This window comes from Rhinatrema bivittatum, chromosome 17, assembly GCF_901001135.1.
Source record: "Rhinatrema bivittatum chromosome 17, aRhiBiv1.1, whole genome shotgun sequence".
Lineage (NCBI taxonomy): Eukaryota > Metazoa > Chordata > Amphibia > Gymnophiona > Rhinatrematidae > Rhinatrema > Rhinatrema bivittatum.
The window spans coordinates 1,330,255-1,357,213 of record NC_042631.1 but is presented as its reverse complement, the minus strand read 5'-3'; the positions used below and the strand labels follow the sequence as shown (position 1 = coordinate 1,357,213).

The 26,959-nt window shown below is 47.0% G+C and overlaps 1 protein-coding gene across 2 annotated transcripts in view; it reads left to right on the top strand.

Annotated features, from left to right (window-relative positions):
• The window catches only part of CREB3L1 (cAMP responsive element binding protein 3 like 1), a 64,939-nt gene that overhangs the window by 25,396 nt on the left and 12,584 nt on the right, over positions 1–26,959 (top strand). The window contains exons 2-8 of one of the 2 annotated variants that reach the window (XM_029582592.1): positions 16,617–16,824; positions 17,485–17,642; positions 19,561–19,639; positions 23,035–23,192; positions 23,569–23,718; positions 23,833–23,891; positions 24,998–25,066. In XM_029582592.1, the coding sequence (XP_029438452.1) occupies positions 16,617–16,824; positions 17,485–17,642; positions 19,561–19,639; positions 23,035–23,192; positions 23,569–23,718; positions 23,833–23,891; positions 24,998–25,066 (881 nt within the window). The remainder of the gene's footprint in view (positions 1–16,616; positions 16,825–17,484; positions 17,643–19,560; positions 19,640–23,034; positions 23,193–23,568; positions 23,719–23,832; positions 23,892–24,997; positions 25,067–26,959) is intronic. The other variant, XM_029582593.1, reaches the window with a different exon arrangement.

The window sequence follows — 26,959 nt, the reverse complement described above, 5'->3', positions numbered from 1 at the left end:
TCTGTGGAGAAATGTGCCCGAGTCCACTCTATTTGTATTAGGTTTTTCTTTGATGTCTCCATATCACTACCTCCCTCTCTCTTCTAGGGTACACATATTTAGGTTCTTATATCTCATTTCATAGGGCTTATGCGGCAATATTTGGTTGGCCCTCCTCTGGTCTGCCTACACTCTGCCTATATCCTCCTGCAGGTGCAGCCTTCAGAACTGCACGTATGCTCCTCACCCCTATATACCCTTGCATTCTTCCAGCTCTTACCATTGCCCAGTCACACTGTTTTTGCTCCTCACCCTCGCATTCTTCCAGCTCTTACCATTCCCAGTCACACTGTTTTTGCTCCTCACCCTTGCATTCTTCCAGCTCTTACCATTGCCCAGTCACACTGTTTTTGCTCCTCACCCTTGCATTCTTCCAGCTCTTACCATTGCCCAGTCACACTGTTTTTGCTCCTCACCCTTGCATTCTTCCAGCTCTTACCATTCCCAGTCACACTGTTTTTGCTCCTCACCCTTGCATTCTTCCAGCTCTTACCATTGCCCAGTCACACTGTTTTTGCTCCTCACCCTCGCATTCTTCCAGCTCTTACCATTGCCCAGTCACACTGTTTTTGCTCCTCACCCTTGCATTCTTCCAGCTCTTACCATTCCCAGTCACACTGTTTTTGCTCCTCACCCTTGCATTCTTCCAGCTCTTACCATTCCCAGTCACACTGTTTTTGCTCCTCACCCTTGCATTCTTCCAGCTCTTACCATTGCCCAGTCACACTGTTTTTGCTCCTCACCCTCGCATTCTTCCAGCTCTTACCATTGCCCAGTCACACTGTTTTTGCTCCTCACCCTTGCATTCCTCCAGCTCTTACCATTGCCCAGTCACACTGTTTTTGCTCCTCACCCTTGCATTCCTCCAGCTCTTACCATTCCCAGTCACACTGTTTTTGCTCCTCACCCTTGCATTCTTCCAGCTCTTACCATTGCCCAGTCACACTGTTTTTGCTCCTCACCCTTGCATTCTTCCAGCTCTTACCATTCCTAGTCACACTGTTTTTGCTCCTCACCCTTGCATTCTTCCAGCTCTTACCATTGCCCAGTCACACTGTTTTTGCTCCTCACCCTTGCATTCTTCCAGCTCTTACCATTGCCCAGTCACACTGTTTTTGCTCCTCACCCTTGCATTCTTCCAGCTCTTTCCATTCCCAGTCACACTGTTTTTGCTCCTCACCCTTGCATTCTTCCAGCTCTTACCATTGCCCAGTCACACTGTTTTGCTCCTCACCCTTGCATTCTTCCAGCTCTTACCATTGCCCAGTCACACTGTTTTTGCTCCTCACCCTTGCATTCTTCCAGCTCTTTCCATTCCCAGTCACACTGTTTTTGCTCCTCACCCTCGCATTCTTCCAGCTCTTACCATTCCCAGTCACACTGTTTTTGCTCGCCCTGATGTACTTTTCCTGTTTGGTGTCTGTAGTGATGGAGGCTCTTGGTGAAGCTCTAGGATTTATCAGTACAGTCTTCCATGTTGTTACTGTTGGCGTGCAGATATGGGATAAGTGCTTGGTGCTGGAGTAGAGCTGTGAGTTTCTATGCACAGTCCCTCATGTTGGAGGTATTTGATTTGAGCTCTGGGATTTACGGAATTGGTAGGCAGAAGCATTGGGTTACAGCTGTGGAGTTTATGGGTCTTTGGTGACAAAAGTGAGGGATTAGTTTCCTACATGCTTCTGACCGATTGATCGCTCTGCTAGTTAGAGGGTGGATAGGCTCAGAAATAAGCACAGCTAGTCGCAGACAGGCATGGGAGAATCACATATTTATATTCAGAGCATGCAGTGGAAAGAAGCTAACGATAGTGATAAGAATCTGATTTGCTGAAAGCAGGTTCTTCAGGGATTTTTGATATTATTTATTTATTTGCTTTATATTCTGCCTTTCAGACTCTTCAGAGCGGATTATGGTGCTCTACCAAAGAAGGCGCTATTAATAAAACAGAAAATAAAATGAAAATGATGCCGAGGGCGGGGAAATGAGATGAGGAATTAGGTAGTGAGACATGCTAAGCAGAAAAAGATGGCATTTAAGCTTTGAATGGCAGAGAGAGTGGAAGGTAGAATCCAGAGCCTTAATTTTAGCTCCCAGGACTGGCAAATATTTGCATCCTGCCCCCACCTGATCCCTACTTTCCCTGTCCTAGACCCAGTTAGAGGAGAGTGGCATTCTTCCTGACGTCATCTACTGCTGCCAGCGCAGTCTGTTTTCTGCCCCAAAGGTGTATTGTACCCTTGGCAACTGCCACTCTTGCCCCTGGTGGCATTGCAGCTGGAAAGCACAGACGTGAAGGCGTCGGCTGCATGCAGGGCTTGCTGAAAGGCGACAAAGGCCAGAGAAGTCAGAAAGAGTCAGACTGTGAATGCACTTTTCTGTGCACATTGTACCGGATGTTAGTGTAGACAGCAAAGCAGTGGGCGTCTTGAGCGTAGCTAGAAGAGAGAAGATGCAGCTGAGTTCTGAAGGAGCTGCAGAGGACAGAAGTGGAGAGGGGAAAGAAAGCATCCGATCTTGCAGTAGTGAAGGAAGGAGCAGAGAGCAGATGGGTAACACTGGACTGGAAAGCATGGATTAGCGGTGTAGCTTTCAAGCTGTCTGTGCTGCTATTTGCATACAGTGGTCGCTTTCTAAATATAAAAGCACCAGGTTGGAAGCAGCAGCAGCCTCCGCCCTCTACTCCCGCTGCAGTGGGGAAAAGGCAGCGCATATCGGAGACCTGGCAGAAAATCAGCACTGGGGCTAACTGTGCATTCTGGTTTGACATTTGAACAGTTTGGGTATTTGTACTTCAGTGTGCTATTTCAGAACTAAACACAGCCATAGTAATGAGACTGCTTCCTGTATGAACATCTACACAAACATTACATGTACCCTCCACTAGCAAATTAAACATAGAAATGGAGACCATGAGTGCAGATAAGGCCTACAAGGCCCACCTAGTGTGCTCATTCCTGACACAGACCTCCCTCAGAGTCTAAGGCTTCCTTAAATTCTGAATCAGTTCAGGCCTCTGCCATCTCGCTAGCAGGTGCCCATTGGAATTCCTGGACATCTGCAAATGAGATCTGAAAACCTGTCTAGAGATGCATTTTCAGGCTTGGGCTCACAGCTGCAGAAAAGCAAAGGGAGAGGAAGAGAGCAGTACCTGGAGAGAGAATCTCTGTCTAGCCTTTGCCCAAACCTCTATGGAACTGTTCTTATTCTTTCAGCTTGCTCACTTATTCAAGGGAAGTTTTTCCAACCAAACATTGCAGTCTGCACTTACTCCACGTTCTTCCTGTATTGGGTGGGTGCTATTAGTAGAGGTTAGAGACAGAAAGAAGAGAGGTTTTCTCTCCTCATCTATGCACCCTTCTCTCCCGAGTCTGCTGCATAATTTGCATTCTTTCTTCTGGAACATTCTTTGGATTCCTGGACTCTCTTGGCTCCGAACACTCTTACAGCTTAGAGTCTCATTAGCTGCCCTTGGTCCCCTTTTCACAGATTGGCCTTGGATAACCCTTTGAGTATAGGTATTAAGAGGCGAACAGAAGGGCTTTGTACCTCTGTCTGGTCTGAGTAAGGATTAGGAAGCAGTGTATGCCAACATGCTCAGCACTTCCAGTATGTCTCTCATATCTGCAGTCAACTTGAGGTGATCGGGCCCATCTACTAATTTCTCCAATCCCCTACCTCTCACCCCCATGTCTGCCCTGCGATTACATTCCCGCTCTATCCTGCCCCGGAAGCACACACACGCACACACATCTACCCAGAGACCTGAGATCGCACGCCGCTTCTGTTCTGGAGTTTCGCCTGATTCTGTGCTTTCTGCCCTGAGATTACATTCCCGCTCTATCCTGCCCCGGAAGCACACACACATCTACCCAGAGACCTGAGATCGCACGCCGCTTCTGTTCTGGAGTTTCGCCTGATTCTGTGCTTTCTGCCCTGAGATTACATTCCCGCTCTATCCTGCCCCGGAAGCACACACACATCTACCCAGAGACCTGAGATCGCACGCCGCTTCTGTTCTGGAGTTTCGCCTGATTCTCTGCTTTCTGCCCTGAGATTACATTCCCGCTCTATCCTGCCCCGGAAGCACACACACACATCTACCCAGAGACCTGAGATCGCACGCCGCTTCTGTTCTGGAGTTTCGCCTGATTCTGTGCTTTCTGCCCTGAGATTACATTCCCGCTCTATCCTGCCCCGGAAGCACACACACATCTATCCAGAGACCTGAGATCGCACGCCACTTCTGTTCTGGAGTTTCGCCTGATTCTGTGCTTTCTGCCCTGAGATTACATTCCCGCTCTATCCTGCCCCGGAAGCACACACACACATCTACCCAGAGACCTGAGATCGCACGCCGCTTCTGTTCTGGAGTTTCGCCTGATTCTGTGCTTTCTGCCCTGAGATTACATTCCCGCTCTATCCTGCCCTGGAAGCACACACACATCTACCCAGAGACCTGAGATCGCACACCGCTTCTGTTCTGGAGTTTCGCCTGATTCTGTGCTTTCTGCCCTGAGATTACATTCCCGCTCTATCCTGCCCCGGAAGCACACACACATCTACCCAGAGACCTGAGATCGCACGCCGCTTCTGTTCTGGAGTTTCGCCTGATTCTGTGCTTTCTGCCCTGAGATTACATTCCCGCTCTATCCTGCCCCGGAAGCACACGCACATCTATCAAGAGACCTGAGATCGCACACCGCTTCTGTTCTGGAGTTTCGCCTGATTCTGTGCTTTCTGCCCTGAGATTACATTCCCGCTCTATCCTGCCCTGGAAGCACACACACATCTACCCAGAGACCTGAGATCGCACGCCGCTTCTGTTCTGGAGTTTCGCCTGATTCTGTGCTTTCTGCCCTGAGATTACATTCCCGCTCTATCCTGCCCCGGAAGCACACGCACATCTATCCAGAGACCTGAGATCGCACACCGCTTCTGTTCTGGAGTTTCGCCTGATTCTGTGCTTTCTGCCCTGAGATTACATTCCCGCTCTATCCTGCCCCGGAAGCACACACACACATCTACCCAGAGACCTGAGATCGCACGCCGCTTCTGTTCTGGAGTTTCGCCTGATTCTGTGCTTTCTGCCCTGAGATTACATTCCCGCTCTATCCTGCCCCGGAAGCACACGCACATCTATCCAGAGACCTGAGATCGCACACCGCTTCTGTTCTGGAGTTTCGCCTGATTCTGTGCTTTCTGCCCTGAGATTACATTCCCGCTCTATCCTGCCCCGGAAGCACACGCACATCTACCCAGAGACCTGAGATCGCACGCCGCTTCTGTTCTGGAGTTTCGCCTGATTCTGTGCTTTCTGCCCTGAGATTACATTCCCGCTCTATCCTGCCCCGGAAGCACACGCACATCTACCCAGAGACCTGAGATCGCACGCCGCTTCTGTTCTGGAGTTTCGCCTGATTCTGTGCTTTCTGCCCTGAGATTACATTCCCGCTCTATCCTGCCCCGGAAGCACACGCACATCTATCCAGAGACCTGAGATCGCACACCGCTTCTGTTCTGGAGTTTCGCCTGATTCTGTGCTTTCTGCCCTGAGATTACATTCCCGCTCTATCCTGCCCTGGAAGCACACGCACATCTACCCAGAGACCTGAGATCGCACGCCGCTTCTGTTCTGGAATTTCGCCTGATTCTGTGCTTTCTGCCCTGAGATTACATTCCCGCTCTATCCTGCCCCGGAAGCACACGCACATCTACCCAGAGACCTGAGATCGCACGCCGCTTCTGTTCTGGAGTTTCGCCTGATTCTGTGCTTTCTGCCCTGAGATTACATTCCCGCTCTATCCTGCCCCGGAAGCACACACACATCTATCCAGAGACCTGAGATCGCACACCGCTTCTGTTCTGGAGTTTCGCCTGATTCTGTGCTTTCTGCCCTGAGATTACATTCCCGCTCTATCCTGCCCCGGAAGCACACACACATCTACCCAGAGACCTGAGATCGCACACCGCTTCTGTTCTGGAGTTTCGCCTGATTCTGTGCTTTCTGCCCTGAGATTACATTCCCGCTCTATCCTGCCCCGGAAGCACACACACATCTACCCAGAGACCTGAGATCGCACGCCGCTTCTGTTCTGGAGTTTCGCCTGATTCTGTGCTTTCTGCCCTGAGATTACATTCCCGCTCTATCCTGCCCCGGAAGCACACGCACACATCTACCCAGAGACCTGAGATCGCACGCCGCTTCTGTTCTGGAGTTTCGCCTGATTCTGTGCTTTCTGCCCTGAGATTACATTCCCGCTCTATCCTGCCCCGGAAGCACACACACATCTACCCAGAGACCTGAGATCGCACGCCGCTTCTGTTCTGGAGTTTCGCCTGATTCTGTGCTTTCTGCCCTGAGATTACATTCCCGCTCTATCCTGCCCCGGAAGCACACACGCATCTACCCAGAGACCTGAGATCGCACGCCGCTTCTGTTCTGGAGTTTCGCCTGATTCTCTGCTTTGCCTGCTCTGCCTTGGGTCTCTTCTCCTCCTAATTCAGAGGGCTCTGCTGTATGACTCTATAGGCCTTTTGCCAATGTCTGCTGAATAAACATCACTTAAATGAGGATTATGGAGATACATAGGTCTTTCTAATTTAAGGAAGTCTTAGATCCTGGAGCCTCATTTCAGTAATAACAGTTATTAGCTGCATTTCTCAGACACTAATATATCTTAAATGCAGTCTGACTCAGCAACCCTCTCTTCCCTGTCTCTTTTGCACCCACACCTCTCACTTTGCCTCTCTTGTACCTTATCCTCCCTTTTTGCCCCACTTCTCATTCCTTCTCAGATCAGGAGGAGCTTTTCTAGAATCTGATGAAAAATTAAGCAGAGATTAAAGGTTTCTCTTAGTAACAATAGTCATATCAGAGACATGAGGCACATGGCCCACAGCGTTCTAGCCTTCCACCTTTTTAGCCCCTGTATTATACACTTTGCTGTAGTCTTTAAGAGTGAGGTGATGTTGGATCTCGAGAATTTAAGTAGTGATGGATCTCTTGGTGTAAGGTAATATGTGGCCTTGAGTATGAGAGACTGTTGGATCTCTGGGTACAGAGTGCTGTTTGATCACTAAGTGTGAGATACTCATGCGTCACAGGATATAGAATTTACTTTAGTTTCTGTGTTGAGAAGCTGTTGGGTTGCTGGGTGTGGGATGCTCTTAGGTCTCTAGCTGTGAGGCACTGTTGGGTCAAGGGCTATAGGGTATACCTGGGTCTCTGTGTTGAGAAGCTGTTGGGTTGCTGGGTGTGGGATGCTCTTAGGTCTCTAGCTGTGAGACACTGTTGGGTCAAGGGCTATAGGGTATACCTGGGTCTCTGTGTTGAGAAGCTGTTGGGTTGCTGGGTATGGGATGCTCTTAGGTCTCTAGCTGTGAGGCACTGTTGGGTCAAGGGCTATAGGGTATACCTGGGTCTCTGTGTTGAGAAGCTGTTGGGTTGCTGGGTATGGGATGCTCTTAGGTCTCTAGCTGTGAGGCACTGTTGGGTCAAGGGCTATAGGGTACATCTGGGTCTCTGTGTTGAGAAGCTGTTGGGTTGCTGGGTATGGGATGCTCTTAGGTCTCTAGCTGTGAGGCACTGTTGGGTCAAGGGGTATAGGATACACCTGGGTCTCTGTGTTGAGAAGCTGTTGGGTTGCTGGGTGTGGGATGCTCTTAGGTCTCTAGCTGTGAGGCACTGTTGGGATTGGAGTGCTGTTGGATTTCTAGATGTGAGATAATGTTTCCCTGGGTGTGAGGTATTAGCTAATTCTTCTCATGAAAGTTGTGGAACAGACAGAAGTCTGAAGTAATTACAAAGGAAAATTCTAGCCACAATGGAAGATAAATGGGAGTGTGGTGAGGAATAATTCTAAAATTTAAAACAGAATCCAGTTACAAAAGAATGTGTCAACAGATTAACATGAATCTTCCCCTCATCCTGTTCTAGCAGACCTCCCTGGGATTGAGGCAGTGACTAAGGCCTAGTTAAACTCATAACCAGTGAGAGAACTGGATTCAGTGGCTGGATGCCTAGTCATTGACTTGAAATTATGAGACAATCCATGCCAGAATTAATGTAAGCTAATAGCTTCCGCAGGTGATGTCTCTTCTGGTATACAGTGTAAGCTAATAGGTTATATAAGATACAGTTGCGATGGAGAAGGTACAGAGAAGGGCGACCAAAATGATAAAGGGAATGGAACAGCTCCCCTATGAGGAAAGGCTGAAGAGGTTAGAGCTGTTCAGCTTGGAGAAGAGACGGCTGAGGGGGGATATGATAGAGGTCTTTAAAATCATGAGAGGTCTAGAACAGGTTAATGTGAATCAGTTATTTACTCTTTCGGATAGTAGAAAGACTAGGTGGCACTCCATGAAGTTAGCAAGTAGCACATTTAAGACTAATTGGAGAAAGTTCTTTTTCACTCAACACACAATTAAAGTCTGGAATTTGTTGCCAGAGGATGTGGTTAGTGCAGTTAGTGTAGCTGTGTTTAAAAAAGGATTGGATAAGTTCTTGGAGGAGAAGTCCATTACCTGCTATTAAGTTCACTTAGAGAATAGCCACTGCCATTAGCAATGGTTACATGGAATAGACTTAGTTTTTGGGTACTTGCCAGGTTCTTATGGCCTGGATTGGCCACTGTTGGAAACAGGATGCTGGGCTTGATGGACCCTTGGTCTGACCCAGTATGGCATGTTCTTATGTTCTTAGGTTCTTCTGGTGATGTCTTTTCTGATATATTATAGTAGGCAATAACAGGCTATGCATTCAGGGATTTCCACGTGTATCTCCTGATGCACTGTGAGCAGCATCTATGCCGTTCCTTCAAATTGTGTAATGCATACCTTGGAATCCATTATTGAATACATAAAATGCTCCTAGACCAAAAAGACCCTACTAAATTAACCTTTAAAATGTTGGAATGAATTTTGGGAAAGAGGTCTGTGTCCATGTGTCTATTTAGGGATGAAGTAACATTCCAGAAGAAGGCCAGAAAGTCACCAAATTTCGGGGGATCATTTTCTATTGGTATCGCACGCAAAAAGGGACTTTTTGCATGCGAAAGGTTGATAGGAGGGGAGTCGGGACCGGAAGAGGAGGAGTCGGGACCGGAAGAGGAGGAGGCGGACGTGGCGGTGACTTCGCTGGCGGTGATAAGGTAAGACCCGTTATCGCCGCCAGTAGTGAGCCCAATGGCACCTCCTTTCATGGTGGTGCTATTGGGCGCGAAAGCCGGCAGCGATAACACCGCGGTGGTGCGATCGCTGCCAGATTTCGCAGGCCCGCCCCCCCGTTACCACGGGAGTCACAAACCTGTGGGCCGATAGAAAATGCAGGCCTTGGTTTGCTGAAAATAAATGGGACAAATCTGAATAAGAGACAGGGTAAGGAGTTGGGATAGAGTTTGATCACATGCAACCGTTTCGATTGTGCATAAGTCTGCACACACAAGAAATGTCCTGCAAAGAGCAAATGAAGCTTTGGGGGTAATCTTCAACATTATTTACTTACATAAAACTGGGTTTTACATATGTAAGTGGGCTTTTGAAAATTGCCACAATATATATCATTAAATTGTCCAGAGGATATTCAGATGTAAGGGCACCTTCTGAATGTAAATGGCTTTGGAAAATTACTAAGATAGTAAGTTACATTTAATGTGTAGCTCCTGTGACAATTACCTCCTCTGTGCGGTGAGTTTGAGCATTTCTGTGCACATTTTGAAAACCAATGTGCAAGGTGAAATTTTGGGGGAGAAGTCTGGGTTCGGAAAAGTGATTGACGCTGGTTAAAAGCATTGAACCCTGACTGATGGTCGCTCTGAATATTGCCCTCCCCCAGTCATTCTGCACTGAGTCAGCCTTCCTGGCCTGCAGGTGCATTACACTTTCCAATCTACACAGACTTTGTGTCAAAAAACGTATAACCGTACCGTCACTTTGGGGAATTAGCGCCAAGTGCCATGGCTGCAGCCTTTATCTCAATGAGGAGAGGTGGAAAAAATAACAGCAGTACGATGAAATTACAGAGCACAAAAAGGCCACCCCAGGATTCAGGTTCTGGCCCCTGTGTCTCTGGCCTGGGGGTAGGAGAGCATACAAGATGCTTTTCTGCTGCTTCCCCAGGATTATGCAGAGCTCTTCCAGCTCCTTCTTCTGTGGGAAGTCTTTGATTTTCTCTGTCAGCTTTGGGAAATTGACATCTCTGATCTCTTTGTATTTTTTCTACTTTTATTGTGCATATGTGTGACTCTCTTTCTCAATGTCTTTTTGTAGCTGCGTTTTTTGATTCTCAAGTACTCTCTGCTTGTTTTATTCTCTTTCTGCATCCTTATTGATAATTCTCATTCTCTTACTCTGTAATTCTCTGTATTTTTCTGTCCTTCTCCCTTCTCTCTCCCTGTGATCCTCTGCATCTCTTTCCTTCTCCCCCTCTCTCTTCTCCCTCTGTATCTCTCTCTCCTTCTCCCTTCTCTCTCCCTCTGTGATCCTCTGCATCTCTGTCCTTTTCTCCCTCTCTCTCTGTGATCCTCTGTATCTCTCTGCTCCCTCTCTCTCTGATCCTCTGTATCTCTGTATCTCTCTGTTCTTCTCCCTTCTCTTTCTCTCTCTGTCTCTCTCACTCCTTCCTCTGATCCTCTATATATTTCTCTCTCCTCCCCTCTCTCTCTGATACTCTCTATCTCCTTCCTCTCTCTCTCTCTCTCTCTCTCTCTCTCTCTGTGATCCTCTGTACTCTCTGTCCTTCTCCCTTCTCTCTCACTCCTTCTCCCTCTGCTCCTCTATATTTCTCTCTCCTCTCCCTCTCTCTCTCTCTGTGATCCTAGTATCTCTCTATCCTTATCCCCCTCTCTCTGTGATCTTCTATATCTTTCTCTCCTTCTCCCTTCGATCCTCTATATTTCTCTCTCCTCCTCCCCTCTCTCTCTCTCTCTGTGATCCTAGTAACTCTCTGTCCTTATCCCCATCTCTCTGTGATCTTCTGTATCTCCCTATCCACCTCCCTTCTCTCTCTGTCTCTCTTACTCCTTCTCCCTCTGATCCTCCTTATTTCTCTCTCCTTTCCCCTCTCTCTCTGTGATACTCTGTATCTCTCTGTCCTTCTTCCCCTCTGTCCTCCTTCCCTTCTGTCTCTGTGATCCTCTCTATCTCTCTGTCCTCTCTTCTCCATCTGTGATACTCTGTATCTCTCTGCCCTTCTCCTGTGTCTCTGTGATCCTCTCTATCTCTCTGTCCTCTCTTCTCCATCTGTGATACTCTGTATCTCTCTGTTCTTCCCCCTCTCTATCTGTTCTTCCTCTGTATCTGTCTCTCTTTCTGTCCCTCATGTTTTCCGTTTTTAGTCTTTCTGTCTGTGCCAAGGTTGTATTTGTAGAACTAACACCAGTTCAGGGCTAAGTAAGCACCCACGCCCTATGGGGCAGGAGCCCAGCTCTACGATCTGCTGTTTTCTGCATCCTGGACCCGACCTTCCTTATTTAAACAGTAAAGTCGTCTCCCTGTGTTTGTGCAGCCCACGTCACTGCTGCGTAATTTCCAGGTCCTGCTAACGTTCACTGGACAAGCAGGAACATTTTTATCTGGACTACAGAACAAACATCCTCTTTGCTGCAGACACAGAATCAGAGCCGGAGCTTGAATTCGTCTTGGATTTCTTTACACTGCTTATTCCTCTCATAAGCCAACCAAATACTGACACAGTCAGGGCCGGATAGGCAAGGACTGGGGGGTGGGCATTTTGCCCCAGAAATGAAAGATCAGCAGGCGATACCCCCTAAAGCTCTCCTCGAGCAAAGACATAGCGATTGGCTCCTTGTCTGCCTGCTCATTTGGTTTGCACTTCTAATGAGCTTTTTGTCCTATTGCAGGCAGAATAGAGACATATTTTTTAATAAGCAAAATAAAATGTTTCCTGCTCTGCCTCTTTCTTTCCCTACGGCTGTGGCTAGATTAGCCTACACCTTCCCATATTTCATCCCACACGCAGCTTTCCCCTCAGCTGCGGTGTCTTACCACAAAGCTTTGTAATCATCTAAAGAGCTACCAAACCCAGCACAAATGCTGCTCAGTACCCACTACCCAGCCAGCACCACGCTGCTGGCATTGACCTGGCTGGCTCTGGGGAGACGCTGCCTGCTCTTCCAAGCTCTTTGCTGCTTGCAGGTCATACTTTCTGTGAACTTCTTACTCTGTGCCAGGTGCCCCAGGCCTGCATAGCACAGCCTTCAGCTGAGCAGTACTTGGTCCCTGTTTATCCCAAGGTCTGTGCTCCTGCATCCTTCGTTTCCTCCTCCTCTCTCCCCTCGGCTCCCTGTCCTCAGGATCTGTCCCTAGGCATTGCTTCAGTTCTGCCCCAGGACCTGTTTCTTCAGCTTAAGTCTAGGCATTTACCACCCTCCACTTCATATCATGAGCACTTGTCTTGGAAATTGTTCTTTTTTTGCACTTTATCAATGCTTTTGTCCTGTCCTCCTTTTTTCTTCTTTCTTCCAGTGAAAGCATTTTAGATTTGTGCTGCAGGCCTTTCTGAACCCCTTCCATCCTCTCCAAGTCCTTACACACCTACAAGCACAGTACTCAAGGTGGGGCATCAATATTGACCTGCACACGGGCAATGGCTCCTCCTTTTTCCTGTTGGGGATACCTCTCCTTATAATCAAGCTTACTGTTAAAGTTACTTAGTTGCTTATATTTTTTCTTAATTTATGGAGGGATATCTTAAAAGAGACTTCAAACTAACAGGACCTGCCTAAATCATGAAGAGAAAAAGTGGTTTATCTATGGTGTTGCTTACCTGCCTTGATTTTCAGAAAGTGATTAAAACTGCAGGATCCCAAGAATTTACATAGAAACATAGAAATGACAGCAGAAGAAGACCAAACGGCCCATCCAGTCTGCCCAGCAAGCTTTCGCTCTTGATTTTTTTCTCATACTTATCTGTTTCTCTTAGCTCTTGGTTCTATTTCCCTTCCACCCCCGCCATTAATGTAGAGAGCAGTGTTGGAACTGCATCTAAGTGAAATATCTAGCTTAATTGGTTGGGGTAGTAACTGCTGCAACAAGCAAGCTACTCCCACACTTATTTGTTTACCCAGACTATGTAATTCAGTCCTTGTTGGTTGTCTGAATATAAATCCACTTTTCTTCATTCCCCCCTGCTGTTGAAGCAGTGAGCTGCGCCGCATATGTATTTCAAGTGAAGTATCAGGCTTATTTGGTTTGGGGTAGTAACCGCCATAACAAGCCATATACTCCCCGCTTTTTTTGAATCATCTCAAATGTTAGCAAAGCCTATAGCAAGCTGCCAGAGTCATAGTGGCTGTTCTTATTTTATTTTATTAATTTCAAAGTATTTATTAGCCGCCCCTCCTTAAAGTTTGGGGCGGGGCACAATAAAACATACAAAATCACATGGAACCACATTCATCTTGCTGCTGTCTGTCTTCTTGCTGCATTGAATAGGAAGAAAAGAGCAGAGTGCACTCAGACAGACTATGCAGAAGATTTGAGACTACCAAGAAAAGAATGAGTATTGCATGCACAAATCTCTAGTCAAGGACAATAACTTTATTCAGATTTATTTCAGAAGGCATGCTACATTTTAGTGAAATACTAAATAGAAAACATTCTGCTATATGATAAAGGCTTTTATTGTATGTAAAGAGAGACCATCATACAGGGCCCTTGCAACTGGAAGCTTATGCTGAGAAAGCTTTTATGAGCACTGGGGCTTTATAATCATAGGTCACTTCTCATGTGCAAGCCTATAAGAGTAATATATTCCCCCTCTTAAGTTGTGGGGGCTATATAAAGATGCACTTATCTTGCAACGAGATATCCAAAGATGCAGCTGTACTGAAATCTTCTGCACTTGTCCTTTGAGGTAACGGATCAATAGTGCCTTTGTGTCTACCGACACGGCAGTGTTTCGAAATTCTTCTTCTTCAGGGAACACAAAGTTATAAACTGCAAGAGGATGAATTGTTTGAAAAGTGCGGTCAATGTACCATCGGGAAAAGATTTTTGTTGCGTTTTAGGTGCCACAAGCTACCTGTTAGATATCCAAAGATGCAGTACAGCTGCATCTTTGGATATCTCGTTGCAAGATAAGTGCATCTTTATATAGCCCCGATAACTGAAGAGGGGGAATATATTACTCTTATAGGCGGGCACATGAGAAGTGACCTATGATTATAAAGCCCCAGCGCTCATAAAAGCTTTCTCAGCATAAGCTTCCAGTTGCAAGGGCGCTGTATGATGGTCTCTCTTTACATACAATCAAAGCCTTAATCATTTAGCGGAATGTTTTCTATTTAGTATTGATTCAAGTTTTCCAGCTATTTTTGGGATAATTAACATTTCAGTTATTACATTTTAGTGATATGCATTGGGCACTCTTTCAGGCTGCTTTCTATTGTATCTTTCTGCAATTGTTTGCAGTGAGAACATTTCCAGATTTTATTATTTGCATTTGTGATTTGAAAAGAAAGCATTATACTGCACCAGTGGGAAGACATCTCAAAATAAGACCTTATTTTAATAGGACTTGTGCATTCTCTTGATAGGAAAACCACATTTTTCTGATTCCAGTGGAATATATGTGACTAGTTTTACAGTAACTGTTTCATGAAACTGTTAAGAAGTCTTTGCTTGTGGGGAGGGAAGGGGAAGGGGGATGAGACGTGTGAGACAGGATTTAAAAATCTGGCGGTGTGCCAGAAATTCTCAATTTTGTCATTTGTTGCTGAATATAAATCAAATAATAATGCCTTAACCCTCCCTTCCTGCATATCTTGGGGAAAGTGAATAATGCCCCTTTAAGGGAGCTTTTAAACTGGTCCCTGCTCTGAACTGTAATGCATTACAACAAGCACAAGCCCTGGTCTCTCCAGATGCACTGAGCATGCTCCAACGATGATGTCAGCTTGAACTAAGGGCAAAACGTTGGAACCATTTGTCCACATTCCAGTCACCTACGTTGCTTCATGTCATTGCTCCAAAACATCTCTGCAGAGTCAGTAGTGAAACAAAGATTTACGAAAAAGCCCCTTTCCTATCTGAGGAAATAAGAAGGAATGTTCTGCAGGAGTTGGGGTTGATTAGTAAGGCATCTGGAGTGGATTCTTCTGCAGCTCTGCAGACTTTTTAAGACTGTGACAGACATTTTTCTTTTTTTTGCTGAATATTTCTGGAATATCTCTGCAGGTCACTATTTGATTATTTTTCCAATATTTGTCCTTTAGACCAGAGACCAAAATGATTTTGGATGGATAAAATTCATAGTGTGTGTGACTGTGTGTCTGTGTGTGACTGTGACTGTGTATGTGTGTGTGAGTGTGACTGTGTGTGTGTGTGTGACTGTGACTGTGTGTGTGTATGTGAGTGTGACTGTGTGTGACTGTGTGTGACTGTGTGTGTGTATGTCTGTGTGACTGTGTGTGTGTATGTCTGTGTGACTGTGTGTGTGTGTGTGTATGTGAGTGTGACTGTGTATGTGTGTGTGAGTGTGACTGTGTGTGACTGTGTGTGTGACTGTGACTGTGTGTGTGTGTGTGTGTGTGTGTGTGACTGTGTGTGTGTATGTCTGTGTGACTGTGTGTGTGTGTGTGTGTGTATGTCTGTGTGACTGTGTATGTGTGTGTGAGTGTGACTGTGTGTGACTGTGTGTGTGACTGTGACTGTGTGTGTGTGTGTGTGTGTGTGTGTGTGTGTGTTTGCTGAAATCTCAGTCCTTCAGCTGAATGTAGCCAATAATACAAACCACACCTGTAGGTACTGAGCTTATAAACCTTTATGTGCGTCATCATGCAAACCGGTTGTTTGTGAGTAGGAATGTGCAAATCACAATTGTGAATTGATTAGCGTGCAGATCTCAAATGAACATGTAAGCAAAGAGGCAAGCCCTGAATAGGGAGGGGAGCAAAAAAATAAAAATAAAACATGAGTCCAGAGGTGCCCTGAGCTGCTCGGTAGCCTTAACAATTGCTTAATCTGTTTATACCGTGCACTCTCTCTGTGGGAGCATTTTGATCTGCACAATTTGAGTGAGCAATTATGGAAATGTTGAAGGTGTACATGTGAGGAGTGATTTCTTGTGTCTTCTATTTGAAATAACACCAAAGGAATTTCATCAGATGAATTCTAAAACTACAGATCTGATCTGACTTTCTCCTCCTGCCCCTGTCCTACCTCTCCAGGCAGAGGAGCAGCCAAGTGCAAGCCCTGGAACTGCTGCCTACGGGGATGACATTGCAGGCTCTAACGGGTAGCTTGTGTCCATCGCATGACTGATGGACAGATCAAGGCATCAATGAGGGGGTCATGAATAATGTCGATATGGCCACTGGACTTGGTGGACCTTTGGCATTCCTTATATTCTGTTTATATTTTGCAATGAAGATTTTTTTTTCTCAAATAACAGCAGAAACATATGAAATTCTGTATTATAAATTACTTTTTTGTCCCTCTGCCTCCCTATTTTCTTTTGCATTTTCTCCTTCCTCTTTCTCATCTCTCTCCATCTCTTCCTCACCCTTGCTCACTCTGTCCCTGCTTCTCACTGTTGCCCTCTTGGCTTTCTGCCCCAGCATTTCTCAGAGAATCTGGATGATTTCTCCAATGAACTCTTCAATAGTTTCTTTGATGAGCCGCTGCTGGTGGAGAAGAACTCTCTGCTGGACATGGACTTCGACCCTCCGACCCCTGGCATCCAGGCTGAGCATAGCTATTCTCTTAGTGGGGATTCAGCCCCCCAGAGCCCTGTGATGCTGGTGAAAACAGAGGAGAACAGAAATGGTTAGTCACAGGAGGCACCTGCTGTCCAGGTCGGGATCGCACACCTCAGCTGTTGTTGAGGGGCTAGAATGCTTAGATTTTGGAAAAGTAAACCTGAGATAATGGGGGGCAGCTGAAGCTCTCGGGCTTTAGAAGCAATGAGCTGTACCTTTGGAGGGACTTCAGCAGGTACAAAGCATTTTCCCCGTGTAAATCACCAGTCTCAGATTTGCCCACCCTGTCTGTATGTGCGAACTTCCACACTCCTGCCTGCATTGAGTGGAGACGTTCCCGGGGAGGGGAAGAGAAATGCATGCACAGGTACAAATCTCTGCTCAGCGTTTTCCCTTTTGGGTGAAAAGTTCCCACTTTGCAGCAGTACGGGCCATTTGGAAAGGTCCTCGTGATTGTAATGACTCCTGTTTCCTTCACTGAAGTGGGGAGCCCTGGTGAAGCTCATTACAAGAGTGAGCCGTGCTGTGCACCTCAGTTTAGGAGTCTGCATGAGGTGCTGATGTCAGGCTCTCTATGTCGCCTTCATTTTGGGCTGAATAGAAGCGCCTAACTCAATTTAAAGCCTCTAAAGTTATTGCCTCTCCTAAGTTTTGGCACCAAATTACAGCCCCATCACTGTGACCTATAAAAGACCTGTGGGCTTGAAGTTGACTTTCTTCCTTGTAGACCTGGAAAGCAGTGTGTGGGCCTTGGAGCATGAGCTCTGCTCCATATTGGTGAAAAGGGAAGAAACTTCAGCTTTAGAAGTGCCTGCAACCCAGCAGCCAACCAGTGACATGCCGGACTTCAGTCCCCTGCAACGGCTGCCACCTCCCGAGGAGAAGGTGAGCTTCCCATTCAAGGCTTCCATTCTTCATGGCCCAGCCTGTGTGGCTGTCTGTCCATGTGTGTGGCTGTGTCTTTATTTGTGTGGCTGTCTGTATGTTTCTGTGTGTCTGTGTGAGAGTGTGTGTGTGGTTGTGTCTGAGTGTGTGTGAGTGAGGCTATGTGTGTCTGTTTCTCTGTGTGTGTTTCTGAGTGAGAGTATGTATGCCTGTGTGTGTCTATATGAGACTGTGTTTGTGTGACTCTGTCTGTGTGTGTGTGTGGCCAAGTGTAGAACTGCACCTCTCTATTAAAATAAGTTTATTTACGTGCCCCTGTAGAAATGTGTGTGTGTGTTTGTGTGCCTGATACTATGAATATGGTTGCTTAGATGTAGCAATAGGCTCGTGTTGGGTGCGATGGGGTGAGACTATTTTAATGGCATGCTCAGATATGGCATTCATGCTCACAGGAGCTGCTGTGGGCAGAGGATTATTAAGCAGATAATGGGGTTTTCGTGTTTGGGGTATTATCTTGGTGGTATTTATCTCCACTGCCGTGCTCCTGTCTCCATCTCATCCCTCCTTCTCCCTACCTTCTGTTCTTTCAAGCATAGACCTATACACTCCTAGACAGAAATACGCTCATTCCTATGGAGGCAGTCATCCATGCACATATAGGCACATCCCATGCTCTACATTTGTGATGAAGGCCACACTCCTGCAGGTCTTGATGTCTTTGACATTGTCGCATGCTATCCCATGATGCAGTTCTATGTTCCACAGGTTCTGTCCAGCATTGCTGCTGTTTGTTTCTGCCATGCTGGTTGTCTGATGCTAAAAGACATATGTGTGCGCGCCTGTGTGTCTGTGTCTGAGTTTGTGTGAGGGTGCGTGTGTGTCTGTGTGTGTATATGTGTGTGAGGGTGTGTGTGTGAATCTGTGTCTGTGTGTGAGTGTGTGTGTGAGTATGTTTGTGAGCCTGTTTCTGTGTTTCTATATATGTGTGGATGTGTGAGTGTGTGGATGTGGGTGTGTGGGTGAATCTGTGTCTGTGTGTGTGGGTGTGTGTCTGTGTCAGTTTGTGTGAGAGTGTGTGTGTGTCTGTGTGTGTGTATATGTGTGTGTGTGTGTGTGTGTGTGAGAATCTGTGTCTGTGTGTGTGTGTGTGTGTGTGAGAATCTGTGTCTGTGTGTGTGGGTGTGTGAGAATCTGTGTCTGTGTGTGTGGGTGTGTGTCTGAGTTTGTGTGAGAGTGTGTGTGTGTGTGTGTGTGTGTGAGTATGTTTGTGAGCCTGTTTCTGTGTTTCTATATATGTGTGTATGTATGAGTGGGTGTGTGCATCAGAATGTATTGTTGCAGAATTAAGGCCCAGATGTGAGGAAATTCATCCCCAAAAATACAAACCCCACAACCAGTAGCCTTCTGATCTAAAGTCAGCAGTCACACTGATCAGTCACCTGCTGCTGTCCAGGCAGTGGAAACTCTTATCTTTCTTGCACTGCTGTTCTTAGCTCCTCCAACTGATGAAAATTCGTTATGCATGGAAGGGCTAAGGGAAGCAGAAGAACAGAATATAGGTGAAGAAAGAATATAGAAACATGATGTCAGAAAAAGATCATACGGCCATCTAGTCTGCCCTTCTCTACAGTCCTGACCACTCCCACAGATTTCCCCTGTGCTTGTCCCATGCGTTCCTGAATTCAGGGGCTGCCCTCGTCTCTGCCATCTCCACTGGTTGCCCTTTCTGTAAAGACATATTTCCTTAGATTACGCCTGACGCTACCCCCTTTCATCCCATCACATGCTGCTGACAGCAGAGGCTGGAAGGCTGATTTAGGCTACTGAAGATGGGTGGACACTGTTAAATCATGAGAGGCAGAGGTAGAGAGAAAAGAGAGGGAAGAGAGAGATGCTTATTCTTTGTAATTATTCACAGGATGCAGTAGAAATGACCCCGGTACCAGAGATCAAAGTAGAGCCCAGCGAAGTGAACCAGTTCTTAAATGTAGCAACAGGTAAGAATGCAGAGCAAGCCCTGTAATCTGTCATTCTGCATGCAACAGGTAAGAATGCAGAGCAAGCCCTGTAATCTGTCATTCTGCATGCAACAGGTAAGAATGCAGAGCAAGCCCTGTAATCTGCCATTCTGCAAGCCCTGTAATCTGCCATTCTGCATGCAACAGGTAAGAATGCAGAGCAAGCCCTGTAATCTGCCATTCTGCTTGCAACAGGTAAGAATGCAGAGCAAGCCCTGTAATCTGCCATTCTGCATGCAACAGGTAAGAATGCAGAGCAAGCCCTGTAATCTGCCATTCTGCATGCAACAGGTAAGAATGCAGAGCAAGCCCTGTAATCTGCCATTCTGCATGCAACAGGTAAGAATGCAGAGCAAGCCCTGTAATCTGCCATTCTGCATGCAACAGGTAAGAATGCAGAGCAAGCCCTGTAATCTGCCATTCTGCTTGCAAGAGGTAAGAATGCAGAGCAAGCCCTGTAATCTGCCATTCTGCATGCAACAGGTAAGAATGCAGAGCAAGCCCTGTAATCTGCCATTCTGCTTGCAACAGGTAAGAATGCAGAGCAAGCCCTTTAATCTGCCATTCTGCATGCAACAGGTAAGAATGCAGAGCAAGCCCTGTAATCTGCCATTCTGCTTGCAAGAGGTAAGAATGCAGAGCAAGCCCTGTAATCTGCCATTCTGCATGCAACAGGTAAGAATGCAGAGCAAGCCCTGTAATCTGCCATTCTGCATGCAACAGGTAAGAATGCAGAGCAAGCCCTGTAATCTGCCATTCTGCTTGCAACAGGTAAGAATGCAGAGCAAGCCCTGTAATCTGCCATTCTGCATGCAACAGGTAAGAATGCAGAGCAAGCCCTGTAATCTGCCATTCTGCTTGCAAGAGGTAAGAATGCAGAGCAAGCCCTGTAATCTGCCATTCTGCATGCAACAGGTAAGAATGCAGAGCAAGCCCTGTAATCTGCCATTCTGCATGCAACAGGTAAGAATGCAGAGCAAGCCCTGTAATCTGCCATTCTGCTTGCAACAGGTAAGAATGCAGAGCAAGCCCTGTAATCTGCCATTCTGCATGCAACAGGTAAGAATGCAGAGCAAGCCCTGTAATCTGCCATTCTGCTTGCAACAGGTAAGAATGCAGAGCAAGCCCTGTAATCTGCCATTCTGCATGCAACAGGTAAGAATGCAGAGCAAGCCCTGTAATCTGCCATTCTGCATGCAACAGGTAAGAATGCAGAGCAAGCCCTGTAATCTGCCATTCTGCTTGCAACAGGTAAGAATGCAGAGCAAGCCCTGTAATCTGCCATTCTGCATGCAACAGGTAAGAATGCAGAGCAAGCCCTGTAATCTGCCATTCTGCATGCAACAGGTAAGAATGCAGAGCAAGCCCTGTAATCTGCCATTCTGCATGCAACAGGTAAGAATGCAGAGCAAGCCCTGTAATCTGTCATTCTGCATGCAACAGGTAAGAATGCAGAGCAAGCCCTGTAATCTGCCATTCTGCATGCAACAGGTAAGAATGCAGAGCAAGTCCTGTAATCTGCCATTCTGCTTGCAACAGGTAAGAATGCAGAGCAAGCCCTGTAATCTGCCATTCTGCAAGCCCTGTAATCTGCCATTCTGCATGCAACAGGTAAGAATGCAGAGCAAGCCCTGTAATCTGCCATTCTGCTTGCAACAGGTAAGAATGCAGAGCAAGCCCTGTAATCTGCCATTCTGCAAGCCCTGTAATCTGTCATTCTGCATGCAACAGGTAAGAATGCAGAGCAAGCCCTGTAATCTGCCATTCTGCTTGCAAGAGGTAAGAATGCAGAGCAAGCCCTGTAATCTGCCATTCTGCTTGCAAGAGGTAAGAATGCAGAGCAAGCCCTGTAATCTGCCATTCTGCATGCAACAGGTAAGAATGCAGAGCAAGCCCTGTAATCTGCCATTCTGCATGCAACAGGTAAGAATGCAGAGCAAGCCCTGTAATCTGCCATTCTGCATGCAACAGGTAAGAATGCACAGCAAGCCCTGTAATCTGCCATTCTGCATGCAGCAGGTAAGAATGCACAGCAAGCCCTGTAATCTGCCATTCTGCATGCAACAGGTAAGAATGCAGAGCAAGCCCTGTAATCTGCCATTCTGCTTGCAACAGGTAAGAATGCAGAGCAAGCCCTGTAATCTGCCATTCTGCATGCAACAGGTAAGAATGCAGAGCAAGCCCTGTAATCTGCCATTCTGCTTGCAAGAGGTAAGAATGCAGAGCAAGCCCTGTAATCTGCCATTCTGCATGCAACAGGTAAGAATGCAGAGCAAGCCCTGTAATCTGCCATTCTGCATGCAACAGGTAAGAATGCAGAGCAAGCCCTGTAATCTGCCATTCTGCTTGCAACAGGTAAGAATGCAGAGCAAGCCCTGTAATCTGCCATTCTGCATGCAACAGGTAAGAATGCAGAGCAAGCCCTGTAATCTGCCATTCTGCTTGCAACAGGTAAGAATGCAGAGCAAGCCCTGTAATCTGCCATTCTGCTTGCAACAGGTAAGAATGCAGAGCAAGCCCTGTAATCTGCCATTCTGCTTGCAACAGGTAAGAATGCAGAGCAAGCCCTGTAATCTGCCATTCTGCATGCAACAGGTAAGAATGCAGAGCAAGCCCTGTAATCTGCCATTCTGCTTGCAACAGGTAAGAATGCAGAGCAAGCCCTGTAATCTGCCATTCTGCTTGCAACAGGTAAGAATGCAGAGCAAGCCCTGTAATCTGCCATTCTGCTTGCAACAGGTAAGAATGCAGAGCAAGCCCTGTAATCTGCCATTCTGCTTGCAACAGGTAAGAATGCAGAGCAAACCCTGTAATCTGCCATTCTGCTTGCAACAGGTAAGAATGCAGAGCAAGCCCTGTAATCTGCCATTCTGCAAGCCCTGTAATCTGCCATTCTGCATGCAACAGGTAAGAATGCAGAGCAAGCCCTGTAATCTGCCATTCTGCTTGCAACAGGTAAGAATGCAGAGCAAGCCCTGTAATCTGCCATTCTGCATGCAACAGGTAAGAATGCAGAGCAAGCCCTGTAATCTGCCATTCTGCTTGCAATAAACCATTAAATAGGAAGCAATTTGGGGATCCAATTGTCAAAGAGCATTCTCCAGATGGCATTGCTCTTGGGACCCTTTGTCTTTGTCCTTGATTCTCGATCTCCTTTAGTCCCCTTCTCTCTCTCTCTCTCTCTCTGCCTCTTGTTTCTGTTGTCTTTTACTCCATCTGTTTCCTTTCTGTGGCCTCCCTTCTCTCCTACACTATATTTCCTTTCTCTCTGCGATTCCTTTTCTCCTTGCGTCACCCTTCCCATTCCCTCTTTCTGTCGTCTCATGTCTTTCCTGTATTTTACAGCTGTGAGATGGTTCCACTTTTTCTCTTAGATGACTTGGTGCAGATGCCTCTGACTCCCCCCAGCAGCCATGGCAGTGACAGTGATGGATCCCAGAGTCCACGTTCATTGCCTCCCTCCAGCCCAGCTCGGCCCATGGCACGATCCTCCACAGCTATCTCCTGTTCTCCTCTTCTTACAGCACCTCACGTAAGATACAGCAAATGGAAATGTGTGTATGCCTTCTTGGAAAGGGTGAAGTTTGTTTGATGCCAATAGTTTGGAATCTCCAATGATGTCAAGTTCTAGTAAAGCAAATAGTGGATTGCTGCCATTTTGAGAGTTCCACCAGTTCTAAAGATCATTCAGTCTTCATGGTTCTCTAGTTCCTGAAAGGGTTTTGGTGTGGTACCCTCCTTCATCATACACTCACACTTCAGGAGGGATAGAAAGCAACAAGCAAAGGCTTGGCAGTGGCGGGTACCATGCTTGGACATGTGTCATTGGTGGATAATGCTCAGCTATCATTCCTTTGACGGGATGCTGGGAATGATACAGTAGACTAACTGCTCTCTTTAATCTCCAGAAGCTACAGGGGACATCGGGTCCCCTGATCCTGACTGAGGAGGAAAAGCGAACACTGATTGCTGAGGGCTACCCTATTCCCATTAAGCTCCCGCTCACCAAAGTTGAGGAGAAAGCACTCAAGAGAGTCCGGCGCAAGATCAAGAACAAGGTTCGGTCAAAGCAAAGCCAGGCACCGTCAGGTGTGGCAGGGAGATGGGGGGTGAAGACCATCCCTGGCAAAGTGTCTGCTTATATGACTGGCTCATGTATTTGTTCTCCTTAGATCTCTGCACAGGAAAGTCGCAGAAAGAAGAAAGAATATGTGGAATGTCTGGAGAAGAAGTAAGATCCTTATTCTATCACATTTTTAATATCTGTGAAACTTGGGCCAAGAAAGCCCTTTATCAAGGAGCAGAGAGGCAATTAAATAGAGCAGGGAAAGAAAATATGGACTTTATTGCGTCCTCATAAGATCATGTTCTGTGCAGATAGAAATAGCCATGCAGCACATTCATAAATATATAATAATAATAAAACAAAATAAATAAATAATGATCATCAATACCCTAATACTCAGCAAAACAAAATATTCACCACAAAATACATCTTGCACATCCCAACATACTACTGCTAGCCCTAATCATTTAGCAAGAGTTGACTCAAATAGCAGGCTTTCCTCACGCTCTGTGTTGCGCAGTGAAGCAGGGTGATAATTCCAGACATCTGGGCTGTCTTCCTTGTACCCATTAATCTAATCTCTCTTAGAGCAGCTCAAAGCTTTCCCCATCACGAGCACTTGTATCCAATGAATCTAGTATTATGTTTCTCAAAGGCAGGGCAACTATTTTATAGAAACTGACCTGAGTGAATTCTTTGGAACTTTTGTATCTGCTGACACTAGTACAAGCTTTAGAAAGCCGCTGTGCTTACCTGTCACCAACATAGACTGGTGGAACATTTCTCGCTGCTGGACACTAGCACAGACTGAAAGAATCTGCCTTCTTTACCCACTGTCAGCACAGGCTGAGGGAACCTCCTCTGACACTAGCACTGACTGGATCAATACAAACTGCTGGAAACTCGCTCCTTGCCTGTCACTAGAATAGTATGAGGGATTCTGGCTCCCTTTCTGGAAATGGCTGAAACTTAATACAGCTCAGAACAACTCAGGTGCTGGTAGCCACATTTAGGGAGCCGTTCCCAGAAGTGTGTTGTGGGCAGGATAGGAAAATAGCATATGTAGATGGTATTTTCTCTGTTTGTATCTGAAATATATGCACTATAAACTGGAGCAAATTATGGTTTTTGCTGGTTAGTAATAAAATAGCCTCGAGCCTTGAAGATGTAATTCAATGTCCATGTAGTCTCCAGCTGCCTGTTAGGACTACATCTTCATGATTATCATTTTCTACTTCAGTGACAATTTTTTCTTGTTCTGGTTTCTGCAGAGTAGAGTCTTACACATCTGAAAATAATGAATTGTGGAAAAAAGTGGAAAATTTAGAAAATGCAAACAGGTGAGAAAATACAATTGGAATCTCTCTGATACTGAGGAAGCTGAAGCAGGGGAGAGGCTCAGGGTAGGATGCAGGGAGGGCCTCAGGGTAGCATGGTAGGAAGAGAGAGGGGAGGGGCTAAGCATGGGATGGTAGGAAGAGAGGGGAAGGGTTGAGAGGATGGTAGGGAGGGGCTGAGCATGGAATGGTAGGAAGAGAGGGGAGGGGTTGAGAGGATGGTAGGAAGAGAGAGGGGAGGGGCTGAGTGGAATGGTAGGAAGAGAGAGGGGAGGGGCTGAGTGTGGAATGGTATGAAGAGAGAGGGGAGGGGCTGAGCATGGGATGGTAGGAAGAGAGGGGAGGGGTTGAGAGGATGGTAGGAAGAGAGAGGGGAGGGGCTGATCATGGAATGGTAGGAAGAGAGAGGGGAGGGGCTGAGTGTGGAATGGTAGGAAGAGAGAGGGGAGGGGCTGAGCATGGAATGGTAGGAAGAGAGAGGGGAGGGGCTGAGTGTGGAATGGTAGGAAGAGAGAGGGGAGGGGCTGAGCATGGAATGGTAGGAAGAGAGGGGAGGGGTTGAGAGGATGGTAGGAAGAGAGAGGGGAGGGGCTGAGCATGGAATGGTAGGAAGAGAGAGGGGAGGGGCTGAGTGGAATGGTAGGAAGAGAGAGGGGAGGGGCTGAGTGTGGAATGGTATGAAGAGAGAGGGGAGGGGCTGAGCATGGGATGGTAGGAAGAGAGGGGAGGGGTTGAGAGGATGGTAGGAAGAGAGAGGGGAGGGGCTGATCATGGAATGGTAGGAAGAGAGAGGGGAGGGGCTGAGTGTGGAATGGTAGGAAGAGAGAGGGGAGGGGCTGAGCATGGAATGGTAGGAAGAGAGAGGGGAGGGGCTGAGTGTGGAATGGTAGGAAGAGAGAGGGGAGGGGCTGAGCATGGAATGGTAGGAAGAGAGAGGGGAGGGGCTAAGCATGGGATGGTAGGAAGAGAGGGGAGGGGTTAAGAGGATGGTAGGAAGAGAGAGGGGAGGGGTTGAGGGTGGGATGGTAGGAAGAGGGAGAGGGGTTGAGGGGAGGGATGGTAGGAAGAGGGAGAGGGGTTGAGGAGAGGATGGTAGGAAGAGAGAGGGGAGGGGTTGAGGGTGGGATGGTAGGATGGGAGAGGAGAGGGTCCGAGGGTGGGATGGAAGCACAAGACGGGAGAGACTGATCTAAGGAGTAATGGGAATGGGTTTGGAATGGATCTGTGGATGGGCCTGGGCAAAGGCTGGAGGGAGGGTAAGAGTGGTTGAGTCTGGGGGCAGAGATAGATGAGAAGAGCAAGGAATGTGTATGAACTATCAGACAATTTCTGTGAAACGGAAGGCAACCTATACTGTGCTCACAGATCTCCTTGTACCTCTAATATTCTCACTTCACGTGGGCTTCTTTCTCTGCAGTGCAGATATTTCAGATATTTGTCCAGTTATGCAGCTCAGGAATATCTCAAAATAATGGCCTTACAGCAAATACTTGAGAAAGTGGAGAGATTCCTTACCTGATCATTTTGTTTTCCTTAGTGTGGACAGATGGACTCAGGAGCAATGGGCATTGTGCTCTCCTGAAATTCTGTTTCTGTGAGATGTAAACAGATGTTCCTGGGAAGAGATTGTGAGGCTGCATTCAGGGGGAACGGGAATTAGACCTCGGGCTGAGCTGCAGCATCTTGCACGTCACATGATGTAGGGAGAAGAAAGTTCAGAAACAGGAGCTCACGCTACCTGCAGGCGCCTCCTCTCTGTCTCCGTCTGTGCTGTGGGAAGAGGAGGACGCCCCTGGGGACAGGGACAGCAAATGACTGGGAGCCCGGCAGGAGGAGCAGACGGCCCATGTGGCACCACCAAGGCTTTTCTCCCATTCTGTGTCTGAAGACAAAGGG